The sequence below is a fragment of the Neomonachus schauinslandi genome, chromosome 2 (assembly GCF_002201575.2).
Source record: "Neomonachus schauinslandi chromosome 2, ASM220157v2, whole genome shotgun sequence".
NCBI classification, from domain to species: domain Eukaryota; kingdom Metazoa; phylum Chordata; class Mammalia; order Carnivora; family Phocidae; genus Neomonachus; species Neomonachus schauinslandi.
The window spans coordinates 115,871,371-115,897,882 of NC_058404.1; the positions used below are offsets into that span (position 1 = coordinate 115,871,371).

Here is a 26,512-nt window from a genome sequence, read left to right on the forward strand (position 1 = left end):
TCATCAAAATGTAATTGATCCTCCAAGTGGTTATGGTTAAAGCCTTCTTTGTTTCCCATTTTTTATTTATTAAACACTTGTTACTTTGTTCTTTTCATGTAGAGCAGAATCACTGGGAAGGTATGAACAGGGTTTACACCAGAAGGGTGTTCTAGCCACCTATTTAAATTTGTGCTCTGAATGTGTTTTTGTCTGTTTTATCTCCATAGAGAAAGGTGAAGCTCAGTCCCCTCTTTGGAGTAGTGAACACAGTGATGGCAATGGCCAGCACTCAATGCTGGTTGTCCTGGTAACAGCATCTCAAATCTTACAGTAACATCTGGTGTTCTTAAGCTTAACAGCTGGTTGTCTACAGAAAAATTTGAATAAGGAGTTGAAACACAAATGGGAATACCACAAAATAAAAGTGGTTACCTAGGAGGAATACCAAGAAATAACTAAGCTAAAGCAGGAAATTAGATGCAACTTGCAAAAGACAGAGAGAAATATATCGGAGAATTTAGAAAATGGATAAAAGATCATGTTATCCCCCCAACATTAAATAAAATGAAGATTGTGAGTTTAAGTTTTATATTATTTTTATAAGCAAATTGACCAACATGTTGGGAAGATGAAAGATCCTGATTAAATTTTGGAGAATTTGGACTAACAGAAACAGACTGTTTTTTGGAGTCTCTGTGAATCCTAGCAGAAGTGGTAACCATGATTATCAGTTCAGTTAAGCCTCTTGAAGCTCATTGTAAGGTATCCAAAGATTAGAAAATGCTCAAGACTTCCCTTAGAAGTGGTTGACCAGTAACTTTTAACTTCTTATTTTTTTTCATGGAATTAAACATGGTATCATTATATTTGAAGGATTTGAGGCTCTTTTTTATTTTTGAGAAGATTGTAATTTATGGACTCACCGAGTACATACTGACACTGAAGTAGTGCCCATTTTAAATCATAACCTTAATACAAATAAAGAGTTTTGGTATCAACATTACTCTTCATTTATCAGGGCACAGGACCTGATTATTTACAAAAAGTTGTTAACAGAGTCATAGTGATTTTTCTTCACCTTCATCTCTTAAGTTGGAAAATTCATTAAATTCCCAAGTTCTTTGGTTAGAAAAATTTCTGCTATACCTACTCTCATCCTAGGTGACATCAGAATATTTAAAATGGAAATACGTCCTTGCCTTTAAGGGCATTGACCAAAGCCAAATGGAGGCTTTCTTGTGGTTTAAGATGTAATCACAGAAAGTTAAATAAAACCACTGGACTAATCAGGGTGTAAAACTTGTGGTGAGTAGATTTAATAGGTAGAAACAGGAAAACTGTGCAGAAACAGAAAGGGAATTAGAGTTTTACTTGATACAGGGAAGAACAGTTCTGGAATTTGTTTCCAAAATGGAACGGACAGCCCCTCGAGGTCATAATTTCCTCACTGGAGCCAAGGCTGGATGGCTACTTGTCAAAGATGCTGAATAAAATCTTCATATTGAGTTAAATAATTGCAAAGCTCACATCTAAATCCAAGATTTAGTTTTCTTATTGTTTACTCAATGCCACACCAAACATGTAGCTATTTCCAGACTTGCATGTTTGTTTAATGGCATTTAGAAAAACTATATTACTTTCCATTTAATGCAAATATTTTCCCAAATGGTAGACATATCACTTTTTTTAAGAGCCAATACTTTCGGAGAAAATTTTAAAACACTAAAAATTTCAAAGAATAATTAAGTCCCTGACTTTCATCACCCAGAATTAGGAGCTTTTTAATGTTTTTTCATATTTGATTAAAAAATAAAATGTTAGAGTTTAACATGTTTAACTTTATTGTTAAGAATGTTCTGAACACCGCTTAACTTCCCTCCCTCTTTCGTCTCATCTCATACTCCCTTAGTCACAGGTTTTACTGGTTTTCTTTTAAATGTTTTGAAACACTCCTACCTTTTTGGAGAATGTTTAAGGAAAAACAGGAAGATCATGAGGAACGGATGGTACCGATTGAATTTTAGTGAATGCAGATGTAAAGTCACAACACCTAGGGTGCCAGAAGAGATCCAGAAGATGTCAGGCAGTGAATGGGAAATGTCTGGAGTCACAAGGGACAAGTTTTAGTCATCATTGTGTAGAATGCCATCTGCACAAGACAGCCGAAGCCATAGACGTGGGTAGGATTCCGGAGTGCAAGATTCTATAAGAAAAGTTAAAGTCAGAGGCCAGCCAGGGCTGTTTAGAATTACTATGTTAGGTGAGAGAGTAGAGAGGACTCATGTAAAACAAGGTGAAGAACCAGGATGATGTGTGACAGAAGCTCAGGAGAAAATGATTGTTTATAAAGACGAGCCGGTCCTGCAGAAAGAGTAAGAGAATGATGCCTTGAATTGAGCTGTTAGAGGGTAAGTATACCCAGGACTGATGAGTTTCTGCACGTTGGTAGCATCAGATTTCAGGTTAAATGATGAATTAAGAAATATATCAGTGGCCAGAAAGAGGAGACTACAAGTGTAAAGCACTCTTTCAAGAAACTGCCAATAAAAGAGAGAAAAGAGCATTGTTAGAGACTTGGTTTTTAATAAGAGATTTTCTCAAGGGAAAGAAAATTTGCTAGTGGGTGGGAAGAAATAAAAATGACATGATCTCTTTTTAACAAAACTCTCACTAGTCAAACTCAGGAAAACAATTCATTCTGGCGGTGGGACAAAGTTTTACAAGGGAAAGGAAAAGCAACTGGAAGAGGACTATATAGGATGTCAGCAGGTAAGAAATGCTATAAATAGGGGAAAATAAAGTGGTAAAGGAGGCGAGAGACCGGTGGAGTGGGGTGTCAGGACGGCCTCAATAATAAGGTGGCATTTGAGCAAAGATTGAAGGATAGGAAAGTGTCGGCCATGTGGCTTCTGGGGCGGAGCTTTCCAGGCAAAGAAAAGAGCTAGTGCTGGGCCCCAAGTTGGAGGACGCCTGGTGTGTAGGAATAATAGCAAGTAGACCAGTGTAGCTGCAGCAGGGTGAGCCAAGAAAGGGGTGAGAAGCAAGAAAGAAGCACAGAGCAAGCTCATGTCAAGCAGAATGGGCTCGGGCTGTCGTGTCCAATGAGATGCAAAGCGCATGGACAGTGTTTCCCAGCACCTGACAGGATCCAGCTCCCATTCCAACAGGCCCACTAGGGCTGCTGTGTTGGGAATGGAGTGGGGTAAGAAATGGGAGGGAGGGCCAGGGTGGGAGGCTCAGAGCAGAGTGCGGCAGTGCAGATGGCAAGAAAGGGTTGCATTCTACAAACTCTTTGAAGATAGAGCTGTCTGGATTTGCTGATGCATTTGAAGTTAGGAGTAAGAGACAGGAATCCAGGCTGGCTCCAAGGTTTTCAGCCTGACCACCACCACTGTAGACTTGCCATTTACTGAGATGGGGAAGACTGCCGTGAAGAAGAAACGAAGCAGCATCTGCAGCATTGTTTGATGATCTGGACAGTCATCCCTTCCCATGCGGGTTTTCACAAAACATGTATCTCCTGGGACTTCTTTGTCATTCCAATTTGGAATCGAATTGTTAAAGGTTTTGCAATTCAAGACACGGTTTACACTATGCAGGATCCTCCCAGGCAAGTTGTTGTTTGTAAAGCACTTAACACAGAGAGTGGTGCATAGTAAATTCTCAGTAAATATTAGCTATGATTAGAGATTTTTCATAATGCCAGGCTGTGTTAACAATGATGCTGTTTCACATTTATCAAATGTTCTGTTTCGATATCTAGTTTGTTTTACTAGGTGAAACAAACCATAAAAGGAGGTGTCATATTATTTCTGTAATGCAAAAAAAGAAGCCGATTAATTACGAATCGCCCCTGGAAAATGGGTAAATTTTTTGCTAGTTGCAACAGCTAGCTTATTAAAAACAAAAAAACAAAGTAAAACTTTTTTTTTTAACGTGATTTCCTTCATTCTACAAATGGCAAACCAGAAGCTCACCATGATATGTGTAAAACCTATGTGCTAACAACGAACGGATGGCAGTCAGGACTTGAACGGAGAATTTAGTCTCCTAGCCCTCAGCTACTTGGACCACAATACGTTATCTCTTTTGTTTGAGTCAAAAAACCGCTTGTACAAAGATCCTGCGTGTGCAACTGCTTATTATTCGTCAGAGCTATAAAGGGGGTTTTCTCCCTCTCCCTCCTGATTGTTTCTGCCGTTGTTTGCTATCTGGACACAAAATAAATAGAAGTCGTAGCAGTGTGACCAGAGTTATCATCTTTTTGCCCAAAGTTAAAAAGAGTCAAAATAGCCACCCACCCACGGAGCAGAGATCTAGAAATGTGTGGGTAATTCAAGTCACCTGGTACCATGGGCTCTGCAGGTGTTTGTAACACACACCCTTTACTGGTAAATGGTTTCCTGGTGTTTCATTTAGTCCCAGTGTCACTGCATAAAGAAGGAAATCTCAGACATCAAAGGAAGAAAGAAGATTAAAGGATCCCAGCACTTTAGAAACAAGACCTTGTCAGCTCTACCGTTTACTCTCCTGCAATGCTCCTCCTCACCCAACCTCAAGCTAAGTGACCAGGAGGGCGTGCACAGATCTGGTAGGCAGATGTTGGAGTATATGTTGGCTGTATTACAAGTTGTCATCTGTACACATGTACGCACATGGGGGAGGGGCGGGCAAAGAAAGTGGTTTGGGGTTGAGGCTGAAACACTGGCATCAACTCATGCGGACATCCAGGAGGGGAGGGGTGCGCCAGTCGGTGCCTGTAAGATTTTTCAGTGCATTTAGACTATGACATTGGCATGAAACCTGACTTGCGTAGGAATTAACCTATGTGTAAAGCTCTGTCCTCCGTGTCAAGAGTATCTGTTGCCATAGAGCCCTGTATTTAGAAGCACCTCAAGTCATGCTAAGGAAGCCCTCTTACCTTTGATATGTAAACTAATTCATTCAACAGTGGACGACTACTCTTTGCCAGGCACTGTGTGTCAGACCCGTGCTAGGGGATAGCTCTCGTTCTGGCATTTTGGAAGTACAAACTTTACACAGTTTTCAGTTTCTCAGACATGCTGGAAGAGATAATATGCTTAGCTAATTAAGAAAAAAGACTGATTTTCATCAAGGAATAAGGTTCTAATCTACGTGGCAATTTTTAAGCTGACAGAGTGCTTTCACCTGCAGGTTTTCATTTTGATGTTCATCCAGCCTGTGAGGCAGAGAAAGCAGACACCTCCTATTAGCCTATTTTGTTTAAATGTATAACATCCCCATTTGAATTAGCAAAATCTAAGATTAGAACATAGGAGACTAGACAACTCAGTGTAGCACAGCGTTCTGAAAGGGTGGGCTCTGGACCAGCAATATCAGCTTCACTTGGGAACTTAGTAGAAATGCAAACTCTCAGGGCGCCTGGGTGGCTCAGTCGTTAAGCGACTGCCTTCAGCTCAGGTCATGATCCCAAGGTCCTGGGATCAAGCCCCGCATCGGGCTCCCTGCTCAGCGGGAAGCCTGCTTCTCCCTCTCCCACTCCCCCTGTTTGTGTTCCCTCTCTCGCTGTGTCTCTCTCTGTAAAATAAATAAATAAAATCTTAAAAAAAAAAAAAAAGAAATGCAAACTCTCAGCCCCCACCCCAGACTTCACTGAATCAGAAACTCTGAGGCCAGAGCACGGCAATCTAACATGGTCTAACATGTCCTCCAGGTGATTCTGATGTAGGCTAAAGTTTGAGAACCACTCGTCTGGTAAGGAGCGCAGCGTTAGAAAATCAGGGTTCTGTTTCTGGATGGGGCATTTACATTCTGCAAGTCACTTAACAGCAGCTGAGTAACTTCCTCCCTTGTAAAGCTGAAGTTAGTAATGCCTACCCAAACTGCTTAATGGGTTTGGGGTGGAAGGGGTGTATTTTGAAGTGACTGAAATGTTTTGGAACTAGATGGAGGTAGTGGTTGCACAACGCTGCGAATGTACTAAAGGGCACTGCATTATTCATTTTAAGATGGTTAACTTTAGAGTATGTGAATTTCACATCAGTGATTTTTAAAGAACTGCCTACCCAGCTCACCTCCCTAATCGGTGAGAAAATGTGCCTGAAGGCTCTGTGCCTACCAGAAGGTGCTCTACAGATGTGTTTGTGGGAAGGCTATTCGGAGAGTGACTATTCTTAGCTACTTTTATTTTTCCTGAAAACCAGAGAGCCCTGTCATTTCAATTAGACATCTAGCAAGTGTTGCCAAATAATGTGGCATTTTAAAGAAAACATTTTATCTTTACCGTACTTCCCAAAGCAGCTGCCATGGGATGAATTCGGGGTGGGTGGAGGGGAATACCAGCTGCACCTGATGTAGCTGGCGTCAAGAGATACAATCCTACACCTCCTGGTCATACATACTCCTCCAGTTCTTCCAAAACCAAAAGCAAAATAAAAAAATTAAGAAACTCCATGTACTTAAGGAAATTCCATTCAGTCTGATATCGATTCTTTCCTCTTGTCTGCCTTTTCTAAGATAATGGGGTTCCTGTGTGCTCCCTGAAAAGACGGGCTGAGAGTAAGTGTATCGTTACCACCTGGGTGTGACTACCCAAATGAGCAATGGCTTGTTTCTGCCCCGTGTGATTTTCTAACGGGCAGGAACCACGTCTTATGCCTCTCTACCACCCCTAAGATGCCTACATTAGCAGCCCAGCAGTAAATACTCAGTGGATGGCAATGGCCTGCAATGGGTATTTTCCTGTGGGCTCCTGGGATAATTTTCACTCTAGAGATTGGAACATCAGAGACCGGAGCACTCATTCATGAATACAATGAACGCAGAGCCACCTCCGCTTAGTAAATTGTGAATAATCCAGTTCGGGGAAGCTCAGAAGTTTATTCACACCAGCAGAGGTCTTGTCAGCCTCGTGCAGTCTTATCAGGGGTTGTATTTTGAGCCTCTCCAAGGTGAGGATGGAATCAGGAGAAGGAGAGAATTTTGACTCCACATTGTCAGGAAGCTGCCTGTGCTCCATGTGTGGAACCAAGGGATTTCAGATAAGTGTCTGGAGTTGGCTGCTCCTTGAAGAGTTCTGCCTATCTTACAGGAGTTCTTAGTTTTCTTCCTACTGGAAATTTCAAACATAGACAAAAGTAGAATAGTATGAGTGAATCTCCCTACGTGCCCATCCTGTAGCTTCAATTGTTTTAAACTCATGTTTTAAACTCATGGCTAATCTTGCTTCATCCACACAGCCCAACTCATCCCCACTTTCTGCAAGGCATTTAAAAATAAATCCTATACATCATATTATTTATCCACAAATATTTCAGTTGTTTCTTTAAGAAAAAAGGACTTTTTATTTAAAAAAAGGGTTTATTACTTGAGAGAGAGCGAGAGAGCAGGAGTTGGGGGGGGCAGAAGGAGAGGGAGAGATAGAATCTCAAGCAGACTCCCCACTGAGCATGGACCCCATTATGAGGCTTGATCTCACGACTCTGAGATCATGACCTGAGCCAAAATCAAGAGTCGGCTACCTAACCAACTGAGCCACCCAGGCACCCCAAGAGAAAAGATCTTTTTAAAAATAAGTACAGGACTATTATTAAAACTGAAAGTTAACAACACTTCCTTAAAATCATGAAATATCCAGTAAATAGAATTCTTGAGTGCTTACAGTTTTGGAAATTATCAAGGGGAAATGATTGCCATCAAAATTTGTGATTTGTAATGAAGAATGGTCTTCATTCGTTTATATAAAGGGACACACCAATCAAGTACCTAGGTGAATTGTGAAGTCATTTCTGTGGAAAGCACATCTGCAAAATATCTGTAGTTTCCAGGAGCCTGTTATTTTCAGGGTCTTATGAAAATATGTGCAGTTTGTAGAGTAGCTCTAGCAACTGTGGCATGTGTTAGCAGGAGGAGTCTTTTTGGCTGGTGAGATGGTGGATTTAAGGATCCACGGCTGGGCTGAGGTTATGTGGAGAGTTACTGAACTCTAGTGAGAAATGTGAAAAGTCATCCTCACCACACCCAGGTTAAGCACCCAAATTCCCAGACAATTTTTGTCTTATTTTCGGCAGTCTGTCCTCAATGAAAACCATACTGCTCTATCACTGGAAACACATTTTTTGCCTTTGATTGGGTATTGGTTGAGAACTCAGCAGCAAACTGGCCCAACAGCAGGACATGGGTGTGCACTATTACCCCATCTCTGTACATCCAAACATGTTTATCTAACAGTGGAAAGATCGCCCTGCAGATACTACCAGGACACAGAACAGAACACATGGATGTTAAATAAAATTCTCCGTAGAGTTCTCCAAACACATGTTGGCAGTTGTGACAGAGAGAGCTAATTTGTTAATACTTAAGGAGTTCAATACTTTGAAGACAAATAACTCTATGTACAGTTATTGTTAAATATTAATATTAATTTCTATTCTATAATCAGTAACTGGCTGATTACTCTTTTAACTGATGCATTCTGTGAAACTGTGTTTTAAAGAGCTGTGATTTCTTTTTGGAAGGTTCCCAGAAAGCAGAACTGGACTTTTTAGCAAATTTGCTGTTAGTTATTAATGTGTCTCTATAAGAAAGGCATTCTAATGTTTCTTGGGATCATCATTTGCAAGTTGTAAACAGTTTTCAATGTACCATGTACAAAATTACAGCTCCAGCCCTCGTTACTATGAGATGAGCAGTCTTATTTCAAGAGCTTATTCTTGGCTTTTCCAGACCATCCTGTTTAAAATCCCAGGCAGAATTTGATCAGCATGCATTAGGCAGTGCTGTGTTCAAGGAGGGGAGATGAAAAGCAGCACATGACCAGATCCTTATGCTTTTGATCTGCCCTCAGAAGGAGCCTGGCTAGTGCTGGGTTTTTGTAATAAAAATCACTTCATCCAATGTTAATGTGGAAACAACTTGACTTGCTTGTGTGAATGAAGTTCTGGTGATCTCATTTAAACCCAGGAAATGTTATAGTCAGACCGTAATCCACCCTGTCTGGTACCTGCTGTGCCCAGGTGTGGCTGTGTCTTTCCTCTTTCTACAGAACAAGGGGATCCAATCACTCTAGTCTCTAGACTGGGAAGCTAAACTGTACAGGAGTCATATAGAGACTCAACTTTTTAAGATACACAGTGACATCCCTGCCTGGACTCAAAACATGTAGCAAACATACAACTTAGAAAATTTAACCTAGAAAGTAGAGTTCTTATTTCTTACCTCTTTGCCCAGGCAATAGGCCCATCTCATCATTTTACAAATGCCAAATATGCACCTAGCTTAGGCTGAATAAAGTCCTTCATAAATTCCTTTAAGTTTATAAACTTGGGAGTGGGTGTGAAAAGTGTACCGGTATCTCTAAAATTCTGATGTGTGGGCACAATGAGGAGAGTTGGATGGGTTTGTGCAAGAACTACAGACACGATTTGAAATCAATTTGGTTCAAAATCTAAAAGCACTGTCCACGTTTTCTGGTAAAAATTGACATGCCCGTGAGACTTAACTAATTTAACATGGCTTGTGAGAAACTTGTTTAGTTCAATTTGTTTAGGATCATAAACAAGTCAGAAATCCAATAAATGCTTTGGTGGGGCATTCCATGAGGCACACATTTGGAAAAATTGCTTTCGTTGTTATGCTCTGGTTGCTATATTGCTGTGACCAAGGTATCTCAAGTAACTGGATCCCCTTAGTATTCCATCTGTGTACCTCCAAGATGTTTAAAGGAAGCCATCATGAACTACTCAGTCACCTTCTTGCTTCTGTGCAATAATATGTCATAGTGGTGGGATTAACTATGAACACTATCAGATATGATCCACCAATGAGAAAAATATTAAGAGCTAAAGGCAAAGAAAAGTTAGAAGAAGTATTTAGGATGGAGTGTCACCAGCTTCGTCTGATCCTCAGAAGTACTCAGAGTCATAGTTTCCAACCCACCAGTAGGCTTAAACAGTGGCCTGAGGACAATTAGGAAAGAGGTGAGATCCAGAGTCACTGCTATGAAGGGCCACTCGGATAGCATGATGGCTCTGGCAGAGACCACTGATACCACTTAGAAATGAAGGAGCCCACTTTTCACTTTAGATAATTTACATGTGAAAAATATCATCAGCTACAGGAATTGTAATATAAAGAAGCTGGTGATCGTACTTGAAGATGTGAATCTGAGGCTCCACATGAAACACAAAGCTAAGTTGCTGGCTGGAAAATTACTCATCAGCCAATCTCTTTTCTTCTGAAACACATAATGATGTCTTTAGCGATATAGTGCTAAGTGATAAATGGCTTATGTAGAACCTAGCTGATTTTTAAAAATCCATTTCAAAATGTATAAAAATATCACCATTTAATTTTCAAGTTTCTTTTTTTTTAACCGTCTTCTGATTGGTACTTATGTGAGCATTTTTGGCAATTCATTGTACAAATTTCCAAATACTTTAACAACAAAACCTCATTCATTAATTCATTACTGGACAAAATACAGAATGCTGTTGTTCCAGGCATGATGTGACCACTGGGGATACAGAGGTGAAAGATGATTTCTGTAATCAAAGAGTATAAAGAAGGCAGAGGAAGAATGTAACAGAGCATGATCTATATCATGGTACAGATGAGCTTGAGGTATTAACAGGGTGCAGGTGAAATGGAACATCCAAATCAGCTGGAAGTGAGGAGCCAGCCCAGAAGATTTCCCAAAAGTAACGTTACTTGAAATAGTCTCTGAACGGCGAGTTGGATTTATTCCGATGATGAAGTAAATGGAGGAAAGGTATTCTTGGCAGAAGAAAAATGTGTACAAGTGCCTGGTCCTGAGGGAGTGTGGCTAACGGGTGTGCAAGTGGCCCCATATAGCTGGCGCGTGTACAGCAGCCTCCTTCAGTCCAGACAAACAGGACAGATTTCAGAGAGCATTCCAAACATAGTTCTAGAAACATTTTAGCGTTGCATGAGAGGGAAAAAAATATTTGAAAAAAGTATAGGATCACAGATCAACCCTAGCAAAGTTGTATAAAAACTCTATTAGCCATTTGGCTAACGAGTTCTATTCCGTTTGTTCACCCAGACTTCTGACTAGCCAACAGCACTGGGGTTGTGCTGAGGCTCTACCCCGGTCCCCGGGGCTGGTGTGTGTGAGGGTGGTCCTCCGTTTCCTAGTTGCGCTCCACTTCTCTTTCCCACCCTCCCTCCCCCGTCTCACATTTTAAAGCCCTATATTTTCTACAAAGTGTGGAATGTGAGCCAGACACAGAGGTGTTAAAAAGAGTCCAATGCCAGTACATCTGGGGATTCTTAGTAATGAACAAGGGCCAATAAAGGAAGCAACAGAGATACAGAGGAGCATACTTTTTGCACAGGCTGGAAGGACCGAGGGATGGAGGGGAAGTGACTTAAGCCTGGAGACAGGATTTCATTTTTTTTCATCTAGTTACAAATCATCTGACCTCCCTTGCACTATGGAGAATGTGCTGGTCACCACACCAAAGCAGATGTATGGGATGTGGGTGGCGTGGGGGACCAATGTCTTCAATGTGTTTTCTTTGGGATTACTAACACATTGAGTATGTCATCACAAGATGTACCACATTTCTGAGGCTGATATTTGAACACTACGGTCACACAAACCAAAGAATCTGTCATAACTTCCTCCCTTTCCAATCTTGTAACAAAGCATTTAAATAGAATTTTTTGATAGAAGTAGATTATAAACCAATGAGTGATGTCTTTATGCCACGCTGTTTGCTTGAGTAAGTTCCTTTGTCCTTGTGTGCTGAACTTCTCTTCCTTCTTCCACACAATAAGAATTTAAATTGGTTCATGGGGGTAGAAGGCTGGTAAGTAAGACCACGTGTGTCTTGAGATATCGATTGTTTTTTGGAAAAGCATTTTATTTTAATAAACAACATGTGGTCACATAATTGCTATTATTAGACCCTAAAAATAAAAATACTCTCCAAGCTGGGGCTTTTGAACCCAATCATCTTGCAAATGTCTGAAATAAATGAGTAGCCTTAGCTTTTGTAATTTCATCCATCAGGAAGTCAGGCAGCTATTCTACCCAGAGGCTTTAACCCTTCTGTTATGTTAGAGACTCTGAGACTGGTTCCAACTCTCTCTAACACAGTTTGCCCTGAACTTTGGAACCTAGAAATGATGATACGAGTCTGTTTTCAGTGCTTCTCATGTGAATATCTATGTGAGACCTGTCCCATCAACTGAACATTCTATAAAAATAAAAATGCAGACTGGGCATGGAGCACAGATTCTTAACCTGTTCTATAGGTTATATAAATATTAGCTGGAGATAGCTAGAGAAGGACTCAAGCTGGGAAATGGGAAAGAACTGGGATGGCAAAATAATGGATTAAATGACTTCCATTCCTTTCTCTTAGTAAAAGACAAGTTGGCTTATCCAAAGCTCAGGAGTTAAAGTCCTTCACCCTGCTGCACACGTAACTTGCAGTTTAGTCCCTTCATATGTCAGTAGTGTGTCGTCCTAATGGTTTCAGTTCAAGAGTCTTCACACACTTACTGTTTATTTTCTTCCAAATGGCAGAGCCAGAAATACATGAGTTATTTAGGCAGAATTCTTGTTAAAATTGTGAACCACCTCTGCATCCTCCTTTTTTTCTCCTTTTTCAATAGTTTTTTTTTTTTTAAGATTTTATTCATTTATTTGTGAGAGAGAGAGCGCGCGTGTGTGTGGGCAAATGAGTTGGGGGAGGGGCAGAGGGAGAGGGAGTGGGAGAAGCAGATTCCCAGCTGAGCAAGGAGCCCGATGAGGGGTGATTCCAGGACCCTGGGATCATGACCTGAGCCCAAGGCAGACACTTAAACAACTGAGCCACCCAGGCGCCCCTGCATCCTACTTTTTTAATCAAAAGGTTTTTAGTCAAGTCAATCTTTGTGTCTATCATGATTAAGTAAACCTCTTGCTCCAACCCTCTGAGGAATCACGTTGGGCCATGCTTCTTCTCAAGTCATTGCTTCTCCTCCCAGCACACCCGGAGGGATAAAACGCTGCCTGCCATCTTGTTTATGACTCTAAATTTGAATGGTAACATTTTATATTTTCAAGCAATATTTATACAGAGCTTAAAGTAGTTCTTAAATAGAAATTGAGTCTTTCCACTGCAAACGAATATTGAAGATTATATATATATATATATTGCTGTGATTTTTCCATCTTCCCAACCATAAAAGAATGAATTTTTCAATTTTATTGGCTTCTATCAACTGTTTCCTCAAAATCAGAATAGAATGTGGCAAGTGGCCATGTGATTATTAGTCTAGCCTAATTCCTAGAGGAGATGGAAGAGAATTAAATGAGATTGGAGAAGTGTAAAGTTTGCATGGTCTATACTAAATGAATAAGAAAATAAACATTGCTTCAATTAAGTAATTGTTGGAACAATGGATTGTTTATATATAATTTAAATGTATTAATAATCTGATTCTGCTAATAAGGTGACATCAATGAGACAAACCAGAAAATTTTTAATTAAGAAACTTCAGTCTGGATTCTTGATACTCTTGCAAGAAGTCCTGGTTCTTCCATGTTCTTGGAAACTTGAAACCCAAGTTCTTTCAAGCCTTCCTAATACAAAGCTATGAAGCATAAATTAGCAAGGAATAAGAAATTTCACCTTGAATCTCAGAAGATTAGTTCTTTTAAATATTGTATTAATTTTAATAGATAATACACACACCTAGTGCAAATTAGAAAATATTTAAAGGACTTTACATGGAAACTAAAATGTTCCTCTTTTCTCAGTTCCCAGTAACTCTGTCCTACCTTCTCATGGGCAAATTCTGCTTCATATTTCTTAAGTGTACCTCCTGAAATAATACAATGGATAATTTATGCACACACACACACAAACATATGTATATTAACACACACATTAACCTATATCATCACTGGATTTTTTTTATCTTCATTTATAAACCATGATATTACAAGTGAAAAATGGCTCAAACTCATGTAACACTTAAAATTCACAAGTGCTTACACTTGGGCTCAGAAATAGTTACCAACACTGACCTATTCTGTAATCATAAGGAAGGTCTTTCATAAACAGCGATTTGAAAGTATCTTAAGATTTCATATCTACCTGGACATCAATATTTGAATTTTGAATGTGATTTTTCACTGGCAAGGGAATTTGATGCTCTATAAGAAATAGGAAATAATAAAAACACACATCATCTATTTATCATACTTGGTATGGGGAGGAAAGTTACTTCTTTTGTAAAGACCCCAGGATACATGATGCAAAGAAAACTGCAAAGCTGTATATTGCCAACAAGACACAGGTGTACACCACATGAGGGTATGAAACAATCCAGCCACAATGGGTGTGTTGACAGCTCTGAGTCTGCACTGTATTTCTCCCCAAAGTACACTGGTGTGTTTGTTATGCGTTACTTTATTTTTTCATATAGTTTCAGAAATTCTCAAGCCTATCACTAAGCACAGTGGCTAAGTAGTAGGAGTAAAGATGAACCTGTCTGAAATAGTCGTCAGTGAATCTCTTACTTAGACTCATGTGTCAGGGAACCAATTTCCCACTTAGACCCGTGTCTATCTGAGAGATAATATTGGGTCCATATCTCATAGGGACCAGATATTTTCTGTATGATATGTATACGAGAGGCATCAATCTTTGCAACAATTCTATAGAGCAGTGTTTCCCTATCTTACCTTATCTATGATCACCAATATTATTTATTAATAATACAGACTCCTGGACCATATCCAGTTCTACAAAATTAGAGTCTCTGTGAGAAGGAGTCTGTGAGTAAGTAGTTTTTAAAGAAATCCTGTGAGATTTTAAAGATTAGGTAAGCAGGGAAACGCTGCTGAAAGTAGGAATGCTATCCATCTTATTAAGGAGGAAACTGAGACTCTGTTAAGTAACTTACAACAATGAATTAATTGTGGAGGCATAATTCAAACTGCAGTGTGACTCCAAAATTCTTCCTACCATGTTACCTTTCTGAAGGTCATGAGGTCAGGGAAATGTGTAAGGCTACATTGAAAATTTTATATTGTAAACATTTGACCCGGGATTTGGAAGAAAACTTGAAATTGTGTGGTTTCTTCCTCTGTTTTGTTTAGAACAATTATACTCCACCAATTGCCAAATTACAAAGGGCTTTATAATTATATATGGAGTATAAAGGTCTCCAACCATTGCTGCAAAAACAGTCTGGAGATGCTGCTTTTTGAGCATGGAACAGAAGTGTTTTTGTCCTATCTATTCCACATAAGGGGAAAATGGGTCAAAAACATGAAAAAAAAATCAGGTAAACTACAAAGTGTCAATTTCTCTAGGTGCTGAGACTGTATGGAAAGGGTTAGCTTTGCCCATTTGCCCCATGATCAAAGCAGCAATGTACATGTTACTGTTGAGAATGCGTTCTGTGTTCAAAGTGGAGAATTCCCTGGAATCTCCTTTCTGGTTAATGAGATAACAGAGAAGAGGGTGGAGCAACCCAAGTTAGGGAGAACCTTGCCTTGATTTCATACAATTATTGTTTCTTAGGATTTCAGTGAGGTTCTCTGAATACATTGGGGAAGTTAATAGACCACTGGCAGAGATCCATCTTTCCTAACTTATGATCCAGGCAGCATTAGCAGAATTCTCTCAGCTCTGAACTTCTGTGTCAAAAACCAAATACCTAACAACCCCAGCCCTAAAATGAATATGTGGAAAAGGTACTCAAAGGTTTTCCACGGTGTGCACAGCATGAATTGTTTTCAGGGAATCAATTTCCATATCCTTAACTCCCATGATTTTTTTTTCTTAAAATTGTCTGGGAATGTGCCTGTGTTTACAGTAAGTCTTTTGCCATTTTATGTGGAAAGAAAGGCAACATCGTCATGCATTCCAAATCTTGATATACTGCATTAACCAGCAGAATAAAACCTTTTATGGATGACAGACTAAAGTAAAATTTGGAGTATTGGTTTTAACAAAGACGTTCTTAACAGTTGATTAGGGCATCCTAAACACATCTTTCCTTGTCTTGTCATTAATTCTTTAAAAGTGAAGCTTGGCGCTGGCTGGAAAATTCTGGATACAGAACATCTAAAATAGTTGTGATGACTTGTATATTTTAAAATTTAACTGGACATTTTCTAAAACTAATTTTCTCAAAGAAAAATATCCATGACCATGTTGTGACTTATTTTAGGATCAGTATGCATTGATCAATCAGGTAGGTAAAAGCTATTTTATTGAATCATGTCAAATTACTGTGAATTTCATCTTATAAACATTATATGCCATATTCATAAAACAAACTAAACTTATGCTGAAAGATCTTACATGTCAGATGTGTGAGAGGATATATACTTTTCAAAATTATTTTAGGGATGGTGCAGGGAAAACATTTGTAGATCACAGAACTGGTTGTGTCTGGATTGTAGCTGGTGTTCAGTAAATAAATGCTAAATAAACAATGATTGGATATTGAATGAATACCCAAACAGCTGCCTTCATGAACTTGTGGCAAACAGCCAGAACACCATGAACTTCTCCCCTCCAATTTAATGTAGCTCAATCCTCCTGGCCTTATGTTCAGGAATCCTCAAAGATACACCCTTATCCCCTAGAGGTAATTATGGACAAAGGAAAAATCCAGTGGCACAGGCTTTGGCAGGCAGTATACGACGACACATTAGCCAGATTGAGTTCTCTGTCCCTGTACCTCCGGAAGTTGCAATCTTAAGGTTTGACTTTGCAATTACCACCTTGAAGGATAGCATACCTTGCAGATACATTGAAACAGAGAACTATCAGATGGAACATCAGAGCAAGGGAAATTAATCTTTTCTTTAAGGACCTAGGGGGAGCCAGTGTGATGGCAACAATTTCCCAAATGTAATTGCCAACCTCCTGCTATGTTGTCTTTGAGACCCCAGACATTCTAGACATTCTAGTCCCCAGCCCTTTGTTGCTACCTCCTTCTATCCACTCACCCCAAATGTTTTTTATTCCCACAGCTGGGTCGTCCCCCTGCAGGCTTTCTTCTGCCTGCCCAGCTGATGATGTTTTTCTGGCTCCAGAAAACTTCCGATCGTTACAAACAATGCTTGCGGGGACAAAGGATTGTCCCGATTAAAACAACAACAACAAAACTAGGACGGTCTTGCAAGAATCGGATGGGTGGCCAGCCCACATGAACACTATGTGATGTTTCTCTCTTCTTTTTTTTTTCTCCCCATCATTAAACAGGAACAATGTCATTATTTTGAAAACTCAGGAGTTACACTAAGGTTTTAGTTGTGGCCAAAGGTTTGTTCAATAGCCGGTGCTGCTGAGATGCCTAAAACACTTTTTTCTATGTCATTATTCTTAGGGGTCTGATTCTGTCATTATCGCGTTTGTGTCTTTTAAGGGATGGGCAGCCCTGAAAAATAAGAATAAATTCCACCTTGAATCTTAATCTTGAATTAGCAGGTCTTTTTCTCCCTGCAGTTTTGAGAATAATTGAAAAAAAAAAAAGGCTCAATTAGTTCAAATAAGATGGAGTAACATTTCATTTTATTTCATTCATTAGAATATTATTTAATTATCACTAACTGCATGATGGGCTTTTGCTTGTAACTCTGATTACATTGAGTTTAAATGGACCTAAAACTGTTGTCAAGAAATGAAATGAGAAAATGTTGTTTACAGTATTGCCCATGTTGTCCGCCAGTATTCTGTCTTTCCAACAGCTGCACCAGGACATGCTGTTGGTATTTGGAGGCCTCTAGAGAGTGAAGTGGCCAAGTTTATTTTTCTAATCTCTAAATTTGGCACACAGGTCAGCACTGAAAACTCCTTATCTATGTGTACAACAGACTGTCACTAGTTAATGCTCTTAGTCATCATACCTTGCAAGGAGGCCTGAAAGCTAGGGCAGGACCCTGAAGCCCCAAATTCTCTGCTACTGAGCACATAGGACTTATCTGCAGAAGTTACTTAACCTCTCTTTATTTCATTGCTAAAATTTTAAGTAATGATTCCAAATTAGCACAGAGTATATAGATGTAAAAAAAATCCTCTATACTAAAAAGAAATGCTCATTTTTGATGGACTTTATTTTCAAGCTGTGTCCAAAGCGTTCACTCATTTTTTGTTCCTGTCGTGGTTGTAATGATAACTAGTGCTGCTATTTACAGAAACTATTTTTAGCCTAGAAAGGGGGTTGGGCAAAACTTCTTTGTTTTTTGGCCTGATCATGGACAGCTCTCGTATGTTCTTAATTCATGGCCCATCATCTGCTATTATTAGGTGTCTCAAATGAATCCATCTCCTAACTGTGACTGAGGCTAAGTCATGAATGATTTTGCATGAAGGCAAGTATTCCTGGATGCTTATGCAGCCAAATGTCACTGTTTCTCAGACTGTTCACCTAGACAAGTCAATGAAGAACCATGCCAATTCACTCTTAATAATTTCCATAGCAGCTAAAAAAAAATCGGTCTTCTTATTAATTTCCACAAATAAGTAACAGGGAAGCATATTATTGTTTTTGTTAAATGCAAAGTTAGACTAAGATACTCAAATTCATTTTTTGTTTGCCATAAAACCATCATCAGACGGGAACAGCAACAGGCTTTTGAGGCCAAAGTAAGTGGAAAATAAAGATTTTTCTATGGGAAAGTTTCTGAATGGCACTTTTATTAATGTATATAATTCCCTACAGTGGCCTATTAATGCCATGATCATCCCTTCTTCAGGATCCTCCAAAACTACTTTAACCATGTGCTTCCCTCTCCTTTCTCTCTCTCTCTTTCCCTCCCTCCCCATCTCCCTTCTTCCCATTCTGCCACCCTTCCTCTCAATGCCTACTGCAATAGAATTTCCAGACATTTTAAAGGGGAAATGTGGGAAGAAACAGTAGCAAGCTGCAGAGCCCTCATCCTTGAGATGAAAATGTCTTATTTCAAGCTCTTTATTGAAAAATAATGTATTAGGCTGAAAATATGAGAATTGCTATTAATGGTTCAGACCCATATTTTCTCATGTTCTGTGTTTTGTTGCCAATGGTTATGCCAAAGGAAACTATATGGCTGAGTAGATCTGGGCTGGGAGACATTGATTTCAGAAGGTAAGGCATGCTCCCGTCTTCTTCGCTTTCCCTAAAACTTGCTTCCATCAATTTGTCCTATCACTTTTTGATTTTATTCATACTTAAAGGTTGTTTATTGGAGCAAGGAGTTTCATAAGCATACTAGAAGCTATATAATATAACCTTGCATTTCAATTATTAAAATTTTATTTTAATTGTCAAAGAATTGCTTTTAATGTTATGTTCTGGGATTGCATTTCAAGTGCAAGATCACATTAACAATAATCTTTCATTACAAAAATTCTGCATATTTTTTCTGCCTGTGTCATTTCTATTTAAATTGGCTTTAAATAAAACTACAAAAATAGCATAATAAAACTGCATGTCCTCTAATATATTTTATTTCTTAGACCAACTGAGCTTTCCTCTGAAAAACTTGTGAGGGTTTTACTGTGATCCTATTCAAATAAAGGGCTACTAAACATAGTACTTTTTGCAATATTATCTGCATCAAATATTTTCTTTCTTAAAAAAAAGATTTTATTTATTTATTTTAGAGAGAGAGAGAGTGTGTGTGCAAGTAGGGGGAGGGGCAGAGGAGGGAGAGGCAGAGAATCTCAAGCAGACTCTGTGCTGAGTGTGGAGCACATAGTGGGGCTCGATCTCATGACCCTGAGATCATGACCTAAGCTGAAACCAAGAGTCAGATGCTCAATGAGCTGAGCCACTCAGGAGCCCCATGCATCACATATTTTCCATTTCAAGCATTTTCCATTTCCCACAAACTGAGAATGGGAAGTTAATGATGTGTCTTCCACAATTTTCTGCAAAACGAACTGCTACTTTTAGCAATCAACTTGTTTTTTACCTTATAGACTATTGTGTGTGTGTGTGTGTGTGTTTTTTAAGGAATAGAATCAAGTATTATTCTATATTCAGAATCCCTTGAAGATTTGTTGTTTGTGTTGCAAATTGCACATGATGTTTTAGGTAGCACATGTGTATTTCCATTGAAAGAACATGTCCTATTTTTGAGGAAGAAAAAAAACTTGTAAGACATCAAATGTTTCTTGCAAAACAATTTGATGAAATAAATGTAAATGAATCAGAAACATGTGAATTGTATTTCACTTAAAATTAATGGGTTTAAATATGAAGGGAGTAAAGTGCTTGGGGGAAAGAGTGTGGCAAGGCGGGAAATTACATTTGTTTTGTTTTCATCAGTCTTGGATTCTTGAAAAATGGCCCAATACTCTGAATTTAACCTCATTCAGATTCTCCATTAAGCCAAATGATGGAGATCCAGAAAGGGACAATAATATGCAAATTCATTTTATAGCTCTATCTGGCTCCGATTATAATGTAGGCATCAAACATGGCCACTATGCAATCCTTCAAAAGCACTTGCAACTCAAAATTCGTGATTTTTCTATTGTAATGATGCTGAAAGTGTATTTTTTCCCCCATAGAACATGTAGAGTTTTCAGCCTCACATGTCAGCTTAACATTTATTTCCTCTGTCAAACTGAAGAAGATCAGATCTAAACAGAAAGCACGGGGACACTGAAGGTAGCCACACATAGCAGAAGGGTGTGGAGGAAAGAGAGTGTAAGAGAGGGAGAAAGAAGGGGAAAAGAAATAGACCATGCGCGCAGACCGAGGTCACCAAACCTCATTTCATAAGCAAAGAACTCAAATCCCACTAATTATTTGAGAGTCACAAAAACTTTAGCCCATAGGTTTACATTCATACCCTTTATGCATGCTTAAAAACAGCTACATAGCTTCTTTTTACTTTTTGTATTTTTCAGTCCTGAAAACTTCCAGGAGGCAAGGAGTACATAACTGGAGAATGTATTTTTATTTTGGGAGATAATCTAGGGCATGGCTTAAGTAGCCTCACGTGGTGAGAAATAGAGGCACCAGGTCCTTTCTGTGTAAGTTGAAGGCGCCAGAGCCCATAGGGCTGTTTTTGTATGTAAAGAGCCTGCCTTTTTATTTCTCAAGAACACGATGTCATTGGAGTTGAGCATTTCTCTGACCGCTTAGAACCCCACTGCTGCTCATCACCCGCTTTTGGAATGAGGACCCTGCTCCTTGATTTCTTAGTGCCAAACAGCCTGTTACCTCAAATGGTTCTGGAAGTGGTTCTCTGCTGTGCTCCTCACGGGCAGGATTTGTGGGGAGTCACTCTGAATGTATTTGTCCCCTAACTGGGCAGGAGATGTGTTCTAGCTTCTAACACAGCCCTTTGTTGTTTCATTTAAACTTCCCCTCATCCAGTTCAGTGGATGAAAAATGGAGTAGTGAGGCTCACTGTTTCATTTACACCATAAATCAGTGGCAACATAACAGACACAACAATTTCTGAGCCCCCAAAGGTACTCTTAAAAGCTCTACTGATCCACACAAAATCCCAGCTCCAAAGTCGTGTCAACAAAAATATAGGAATAGCATCAACTTTATCTTTGTCCCCATCAACAATCAGTAGTTAGAGGGTCCTCGATTAAGGAAGTGTCGCTCTGTAGGATCTGTGCTCAGAACGTGATTTCAATGGCCTATTTCCTTTGCCGAGAAACCTTCTGTGATTTATTTCCCATCATGATTTGCTGCAGTAACTTTGATAGGTGTAACGGAATCTAATCTACTTTGCGTTTGGTGTTGTTGTTGCACTTTCTGACAGGCCTACCCTTGTAGCAGTGATAAGGAATGTGAAATTGGAAGATATTGCCACAGTCCCCACCAGGGATCCTCAGCCTGCATGGTGTGTCGAAGGAAAAAGAAGCGCTGCCACAGAGATGGCATGTGTTGTCCCGGTACCCGCTGCAATAATGGTAAAGATCTAGTTCAGTGTCGACGGGCCTCTTCCTCTTTCTGTAGGAGGCGTGTCTAGCAAATTCGACTACATTCCCCTTAGCCAGACCCCTGAAATGCAAGGAGCCTTTCAAAACTGGCAGGGATTGGATCACGGTTTAGCTATGTGTACAATTACTTGGATTACCTCCCAAATCCTAGTTTTCCTGGGCTCTGATCTATATTTCTAGATTTTATATTCTATGGCAATCCAGGATTTGCCATGCCAAAGTGTTGTACGTGAATAGCTATAAACACATAAGTGAATACGTGCAAAAGACCTAACAAAGAACCTGGTGTGATTGAGCAATACAGTCGTGTGTCCCTCTTCCAGTTTCATACCTTGGCTCTTATATTCAGGGTGTCTTCTTTTAAAGCCCCCCCCCTACCCAGTGCACCACACTCATAGTGAGGGAGGGATTGGCTCCTCCAAATGGAGACACGTGGGTCTATTCCCCAGCCTTTCCATAAGCATGACTTCACCCAATGTCAATGAACTTCTAGGCATACAATTCAGCATTAATGATGAAATGAAGAACCACAGACAACACAGGACAAAACCATTAAATAATTACAGAAGGTGATCTGAAACATAAACCTAGTCATATAAACCAAGATAATCAGACTCCTCTCCATATACATGCTCCTGACCTCTGGGCAGAGTCCTATTGGAAGTAGCTGGGACAGGTGAAGGGAAGAAGACCTCATACCATTAGAGATGTTTACAGTGTAGACTAGGGTGGTATTGTTGATTGAACAAAGGAACCTGGATCCTGAAGATGGATGTCTGGCCAGGCATTTTTTTTTTAAAGATTTTATTTATTTATTTGAGACAGAGAGAATGAGAGACAGAGAGCATGAGAGGGAGGAGGGTCAGAGGGAGAAGCAGACTCCCTGCCGAGCAGGGAGCCCGATGCGGGACTCGATCCCGGGACTCCAGGATCATGACCTGAGCCGAAGGCAGTCACTTAACCAACTGCGCCACCCAGGCGCCCTGGCCAGGCATTTTAAAAGTAGGAATAGCTAATATTAATACTTACTAAGTCACTATTCTAAACACACGTATTCACAACTTAATGAAATGTTTTTATTCCTATTTTTGCCCATGGACACTTGGTCTTGAGATGAGATTCAAATTAAGGAAGACTGACTTAGGCCAAACTAATTCTATTTAATATTAAATAATATGATTTAATATTGTTTATGTAAATAAATGAATGGCTGAATGAATAGAGGATAGATAGATGATAGATAGATGATAGATAAATAGGTAGATAGATGATAGATAGATAGATGATAGATAAATAGGTAGATAGATGATAGATGATAGATAGATAGATAGATAGATAGATAGATAGATAGGAGATAGTGTCACTCCTCACATCAGCACAATACTTGGGTAAGAATCACACTTTATAGAATCGGATAAGTCTAACTACTTACTTGCCATCTCCAGGCATCTGCATCCCTGTCACTGAGAGCATCTTAACCCCTCACATCCCAGCTCTGGATGGCACTCGACACAGAGATCGAAACCATGGTCATTACTCAAACCATGACTTGGGATGGCAGAATCTAGGAAGACCACACACTAAGATGTCACATATAAAAGGTAAGCGATCTGTAGCTCTATGCTTACTTTTTCTTGTTTTAAGAGAAGTAAAATTAAAATATTGATAATTCATTGCATTGGTTTTAGAAAAAATACAAGGAAGATACTTTGTTGGCAAGATTTTAACTGAATGTATTAATTCTTTTGAGGATGCTGGAGGTTTCTAAGAGATCTTAAATTGTTAGGAAATATATATTATGAGAATTGCAGTACCCCTGATCAATCATTCCATTTTCTAAACAGTCCTGCCTTTAAATGTTTGCAGTCATATGATTAAATCACTAAGCTTTTGAATCATTTTCTCACCTTTGCAGAAATTTAATTTCACTAAACAACCACATAATATACTATTCATAGACCAACTTATCAAAAATAATTGGTTTCTAGTGGGATTATATATGGTCATAAAGTCCCCTTACTTGTATCAAAATATTTGGGAAGCCTAATCACTAACAGTAGATTTTGAAAGCATGAAATTATTGAACTTTATTACTAATAGTAGAATGTTAAGGGCATGAAACACGTCCATCTTTAAAGGAGGCTTCTCTCAAGTGTGTTCTGTGGAGCAATACTCTTTTAAGACAGTCTGTGAATGAAAGCGTGCCGTGTTTAAGAGTTTTGTAATAATGCATCTCCCAGTTTGGGAACTTTATACAATTGGGATGTTGAGGGCTCTGAGAAGCGCAGCAGTGAGGAAAACTGGTTCAGTTTTTTAAACACTGTATGTCCCCATATTTCTTGACCACAAAAACTTTTCCCCACATTTTCATGTTCTGCAGAGCTAGTATCCTAGAGAATAACTGACCTATTAGTCAGACCTGGAATATTAATGTTGACATGGATAGCGTTAAAAAGATGAACAATTCCTCTTTAACTATCCCCTGTCTATGCTCCCTGAAGACCTATGTCTTTACCCAATCTCCTATTTCTATTCCACCAAATTCACATGCATTTGTCATTACATGAGTATCCTTCCTTATTCCAATAGATAACTATGTCACCATACAGTTTCAAGTTTACTAATATTTTTATATAGTTTTATGTATAGTTTTCTGATGGCAACTAGGAAGAACTCCTAGTGGGTCGTGACCATATCACACAGTGGGATTGGTTATATCTGGGCTGACAGACAATCCTTTGGCACATTATAGCCTGTGCGCCAAATCTGTCCCACTGCCTGTTTTTGTAAAATAATGTTTTACTGGAACACAGACTTGCCTATTCATTTAGGCATTACTTATGTCTGCTTTTGTGACAGCAGAATTGAGGAGTGACAGATCATATGGCCTAACAGGCCTAAATATTTACAATCTGGCAAAAATACAGAGAAGTTTTTTGACCCCTTCTTTATATAGGTGACACATCAACCCAGCTGTGATGTGTGTTTGCTCTTTTGCTGATTTAGTCATTTTTTCTGAATTAAATATCCAGATCTGTTCTTCCACATGTTTTTAATGATGGGTTCTTTGTTGACCCTGGGGCTGTCTGCCCTTTCTCTACTCTGCTCTGAATCACAGCTCTTTAGAGACTGCACGTCCTAGGCTCCCTGTCAGGGGGGCCTTTGGGATTCCAGTCCCAGCTAGTGATTCCTGGCCCCCGATTCTGACATGACCTTCTCCGCTGGATCCTTCAACCTAAATGTGGTAGCGGCTTCCTGCTCCATTGCTTTACCATCCTCTGGGCCTTCTTAGTCCTGCCGCCACCTGCGTGCCTAGTTCTCTGCATTAAACATCTTCTGTCTTAAGTTTCTGTTTTCCTGGCTAGACGCTGAGGCAGGGTTTTAGGAGTCCCTGAGAATTTCAGCTTTCTCTTTGAATCAGAGTTTATTTATACCTCCCAAGAAGGTATCAAATTAATTACTTTGAAAGCAATTCTCTTTCTTTGCTTATTTTTCACTCACCTCGTTAAAAAAAAATGATCGGAGAAAGATCTAGGAGCAGACCATGCCGAAGTAAAGAGAAGATGAAGCACAGTCCTCGGCTATTCATGAAGCTTGATATTCAGACAGCGAATAATCAAAATAGACAATAATGGCTTGACATGATTAGAGGGAGAGCCGATCGATAGGAATCCAAGACTTGCCATCATAAATGATAACTCCATGGAAGACAGTATAAATAAAAATATTGTATGTGCTTCTGATTGCAAAGTAGGATTTTTTCCTATAGTGTAATATCTTTTGGTCATCATCTCTGTAGGGCATGAAGGAGACCCCTGCCTACGATCATCAGACTGCATCGAAGGGTTTTGCTGTGCTCGCCACTTCTGGACCAAAATCTGCAAACCAGTGCTCCATCAGGGGGAAGTCTGTACCAAACAGCGCAAGAAGGGCTCTCATGGGCTGGAAATTTTCCAGCGGTGTGACTGCGCAAAGGGCCTGTCGTGTAAAGTATGGAAAGATGCCACCTATTCCTCCAAAGCCAGACTCCACGTGTGTCAGAAGATATGATCACCTCTGAGGAAAATCATCACTAGCAGACTGTGAATCTGTGTATTTAATGCATTATAGCATGGTGGAAAATAGGATTTGGATCTCAGAAGAATGGTTAACATAAAGAATGTAATACGAATATAGAGATCACAGAGAGAGAAAAAGGAAAAGAGAACAAGCAGATTAGAAAGAGGTAACAAATGTAGTACAACCGATGCATTCCCGTGATGCAACTTGCTTATGTAAATAATGTACACATTTGTGAAAATGCTATTACTGAAAAAAAAAAGCACACAGTGAAACTTACTGACGAATACCATGTGACTTTCCAAGAGTTTAGGTTGTGCTGGAGGATCAGAGTCCTTCAGATTGGTGATTGCCTATAGAAATAACCTAAAAGCCATATTTCTAGTTCAAGGTTATTGTTTAGCAAAATAGTCCCTTGGCACACAATAGGCTTTCACATGAAAAGAGTTGTTAAATAGGAAATGAAAGCATGGAACATAGGTAATTTGCAACACAGAATCACCTTTTGGTTTGGAGCACTACTTCTACGGTTCAATGAAAGGCCTTGGTAGATAAGAAAA

At 39.5% G+C, this 26,512-nt stretch overlaps 1 protein-coding gene across 1 annotated transcript in view; it reads left to right on the forward strand.

The window, feature by feature from the left end:
- Positions 1-26,089, forward strand: part of DKK2 (dickkopf WNT signaling pathway inhibitor 2) — an 86,345-nt gene extending 60,256 nt beyond the window's left edge. The window contains exons 2-4 of the mRNA XM_021684515.1: positions 21,713-21,863; positions 23,339-23,494; positions 25,693-26,089. Coding sequence (XP_021540190.1) covers positions 21,713-21,863; positions 23,339-23,494; positions 25,693-25,943 — 558 coding nt within the window. The 3' untranslated portion in view covers positions 25,944-26,089. The remainder of the gene's footprint in view (positions 1-21,712; positions 21,864-23,338; positions 23,495-25,692) is intronic.
- Positions 26,090-26,512: the final 423 nt, after the last annotated feature.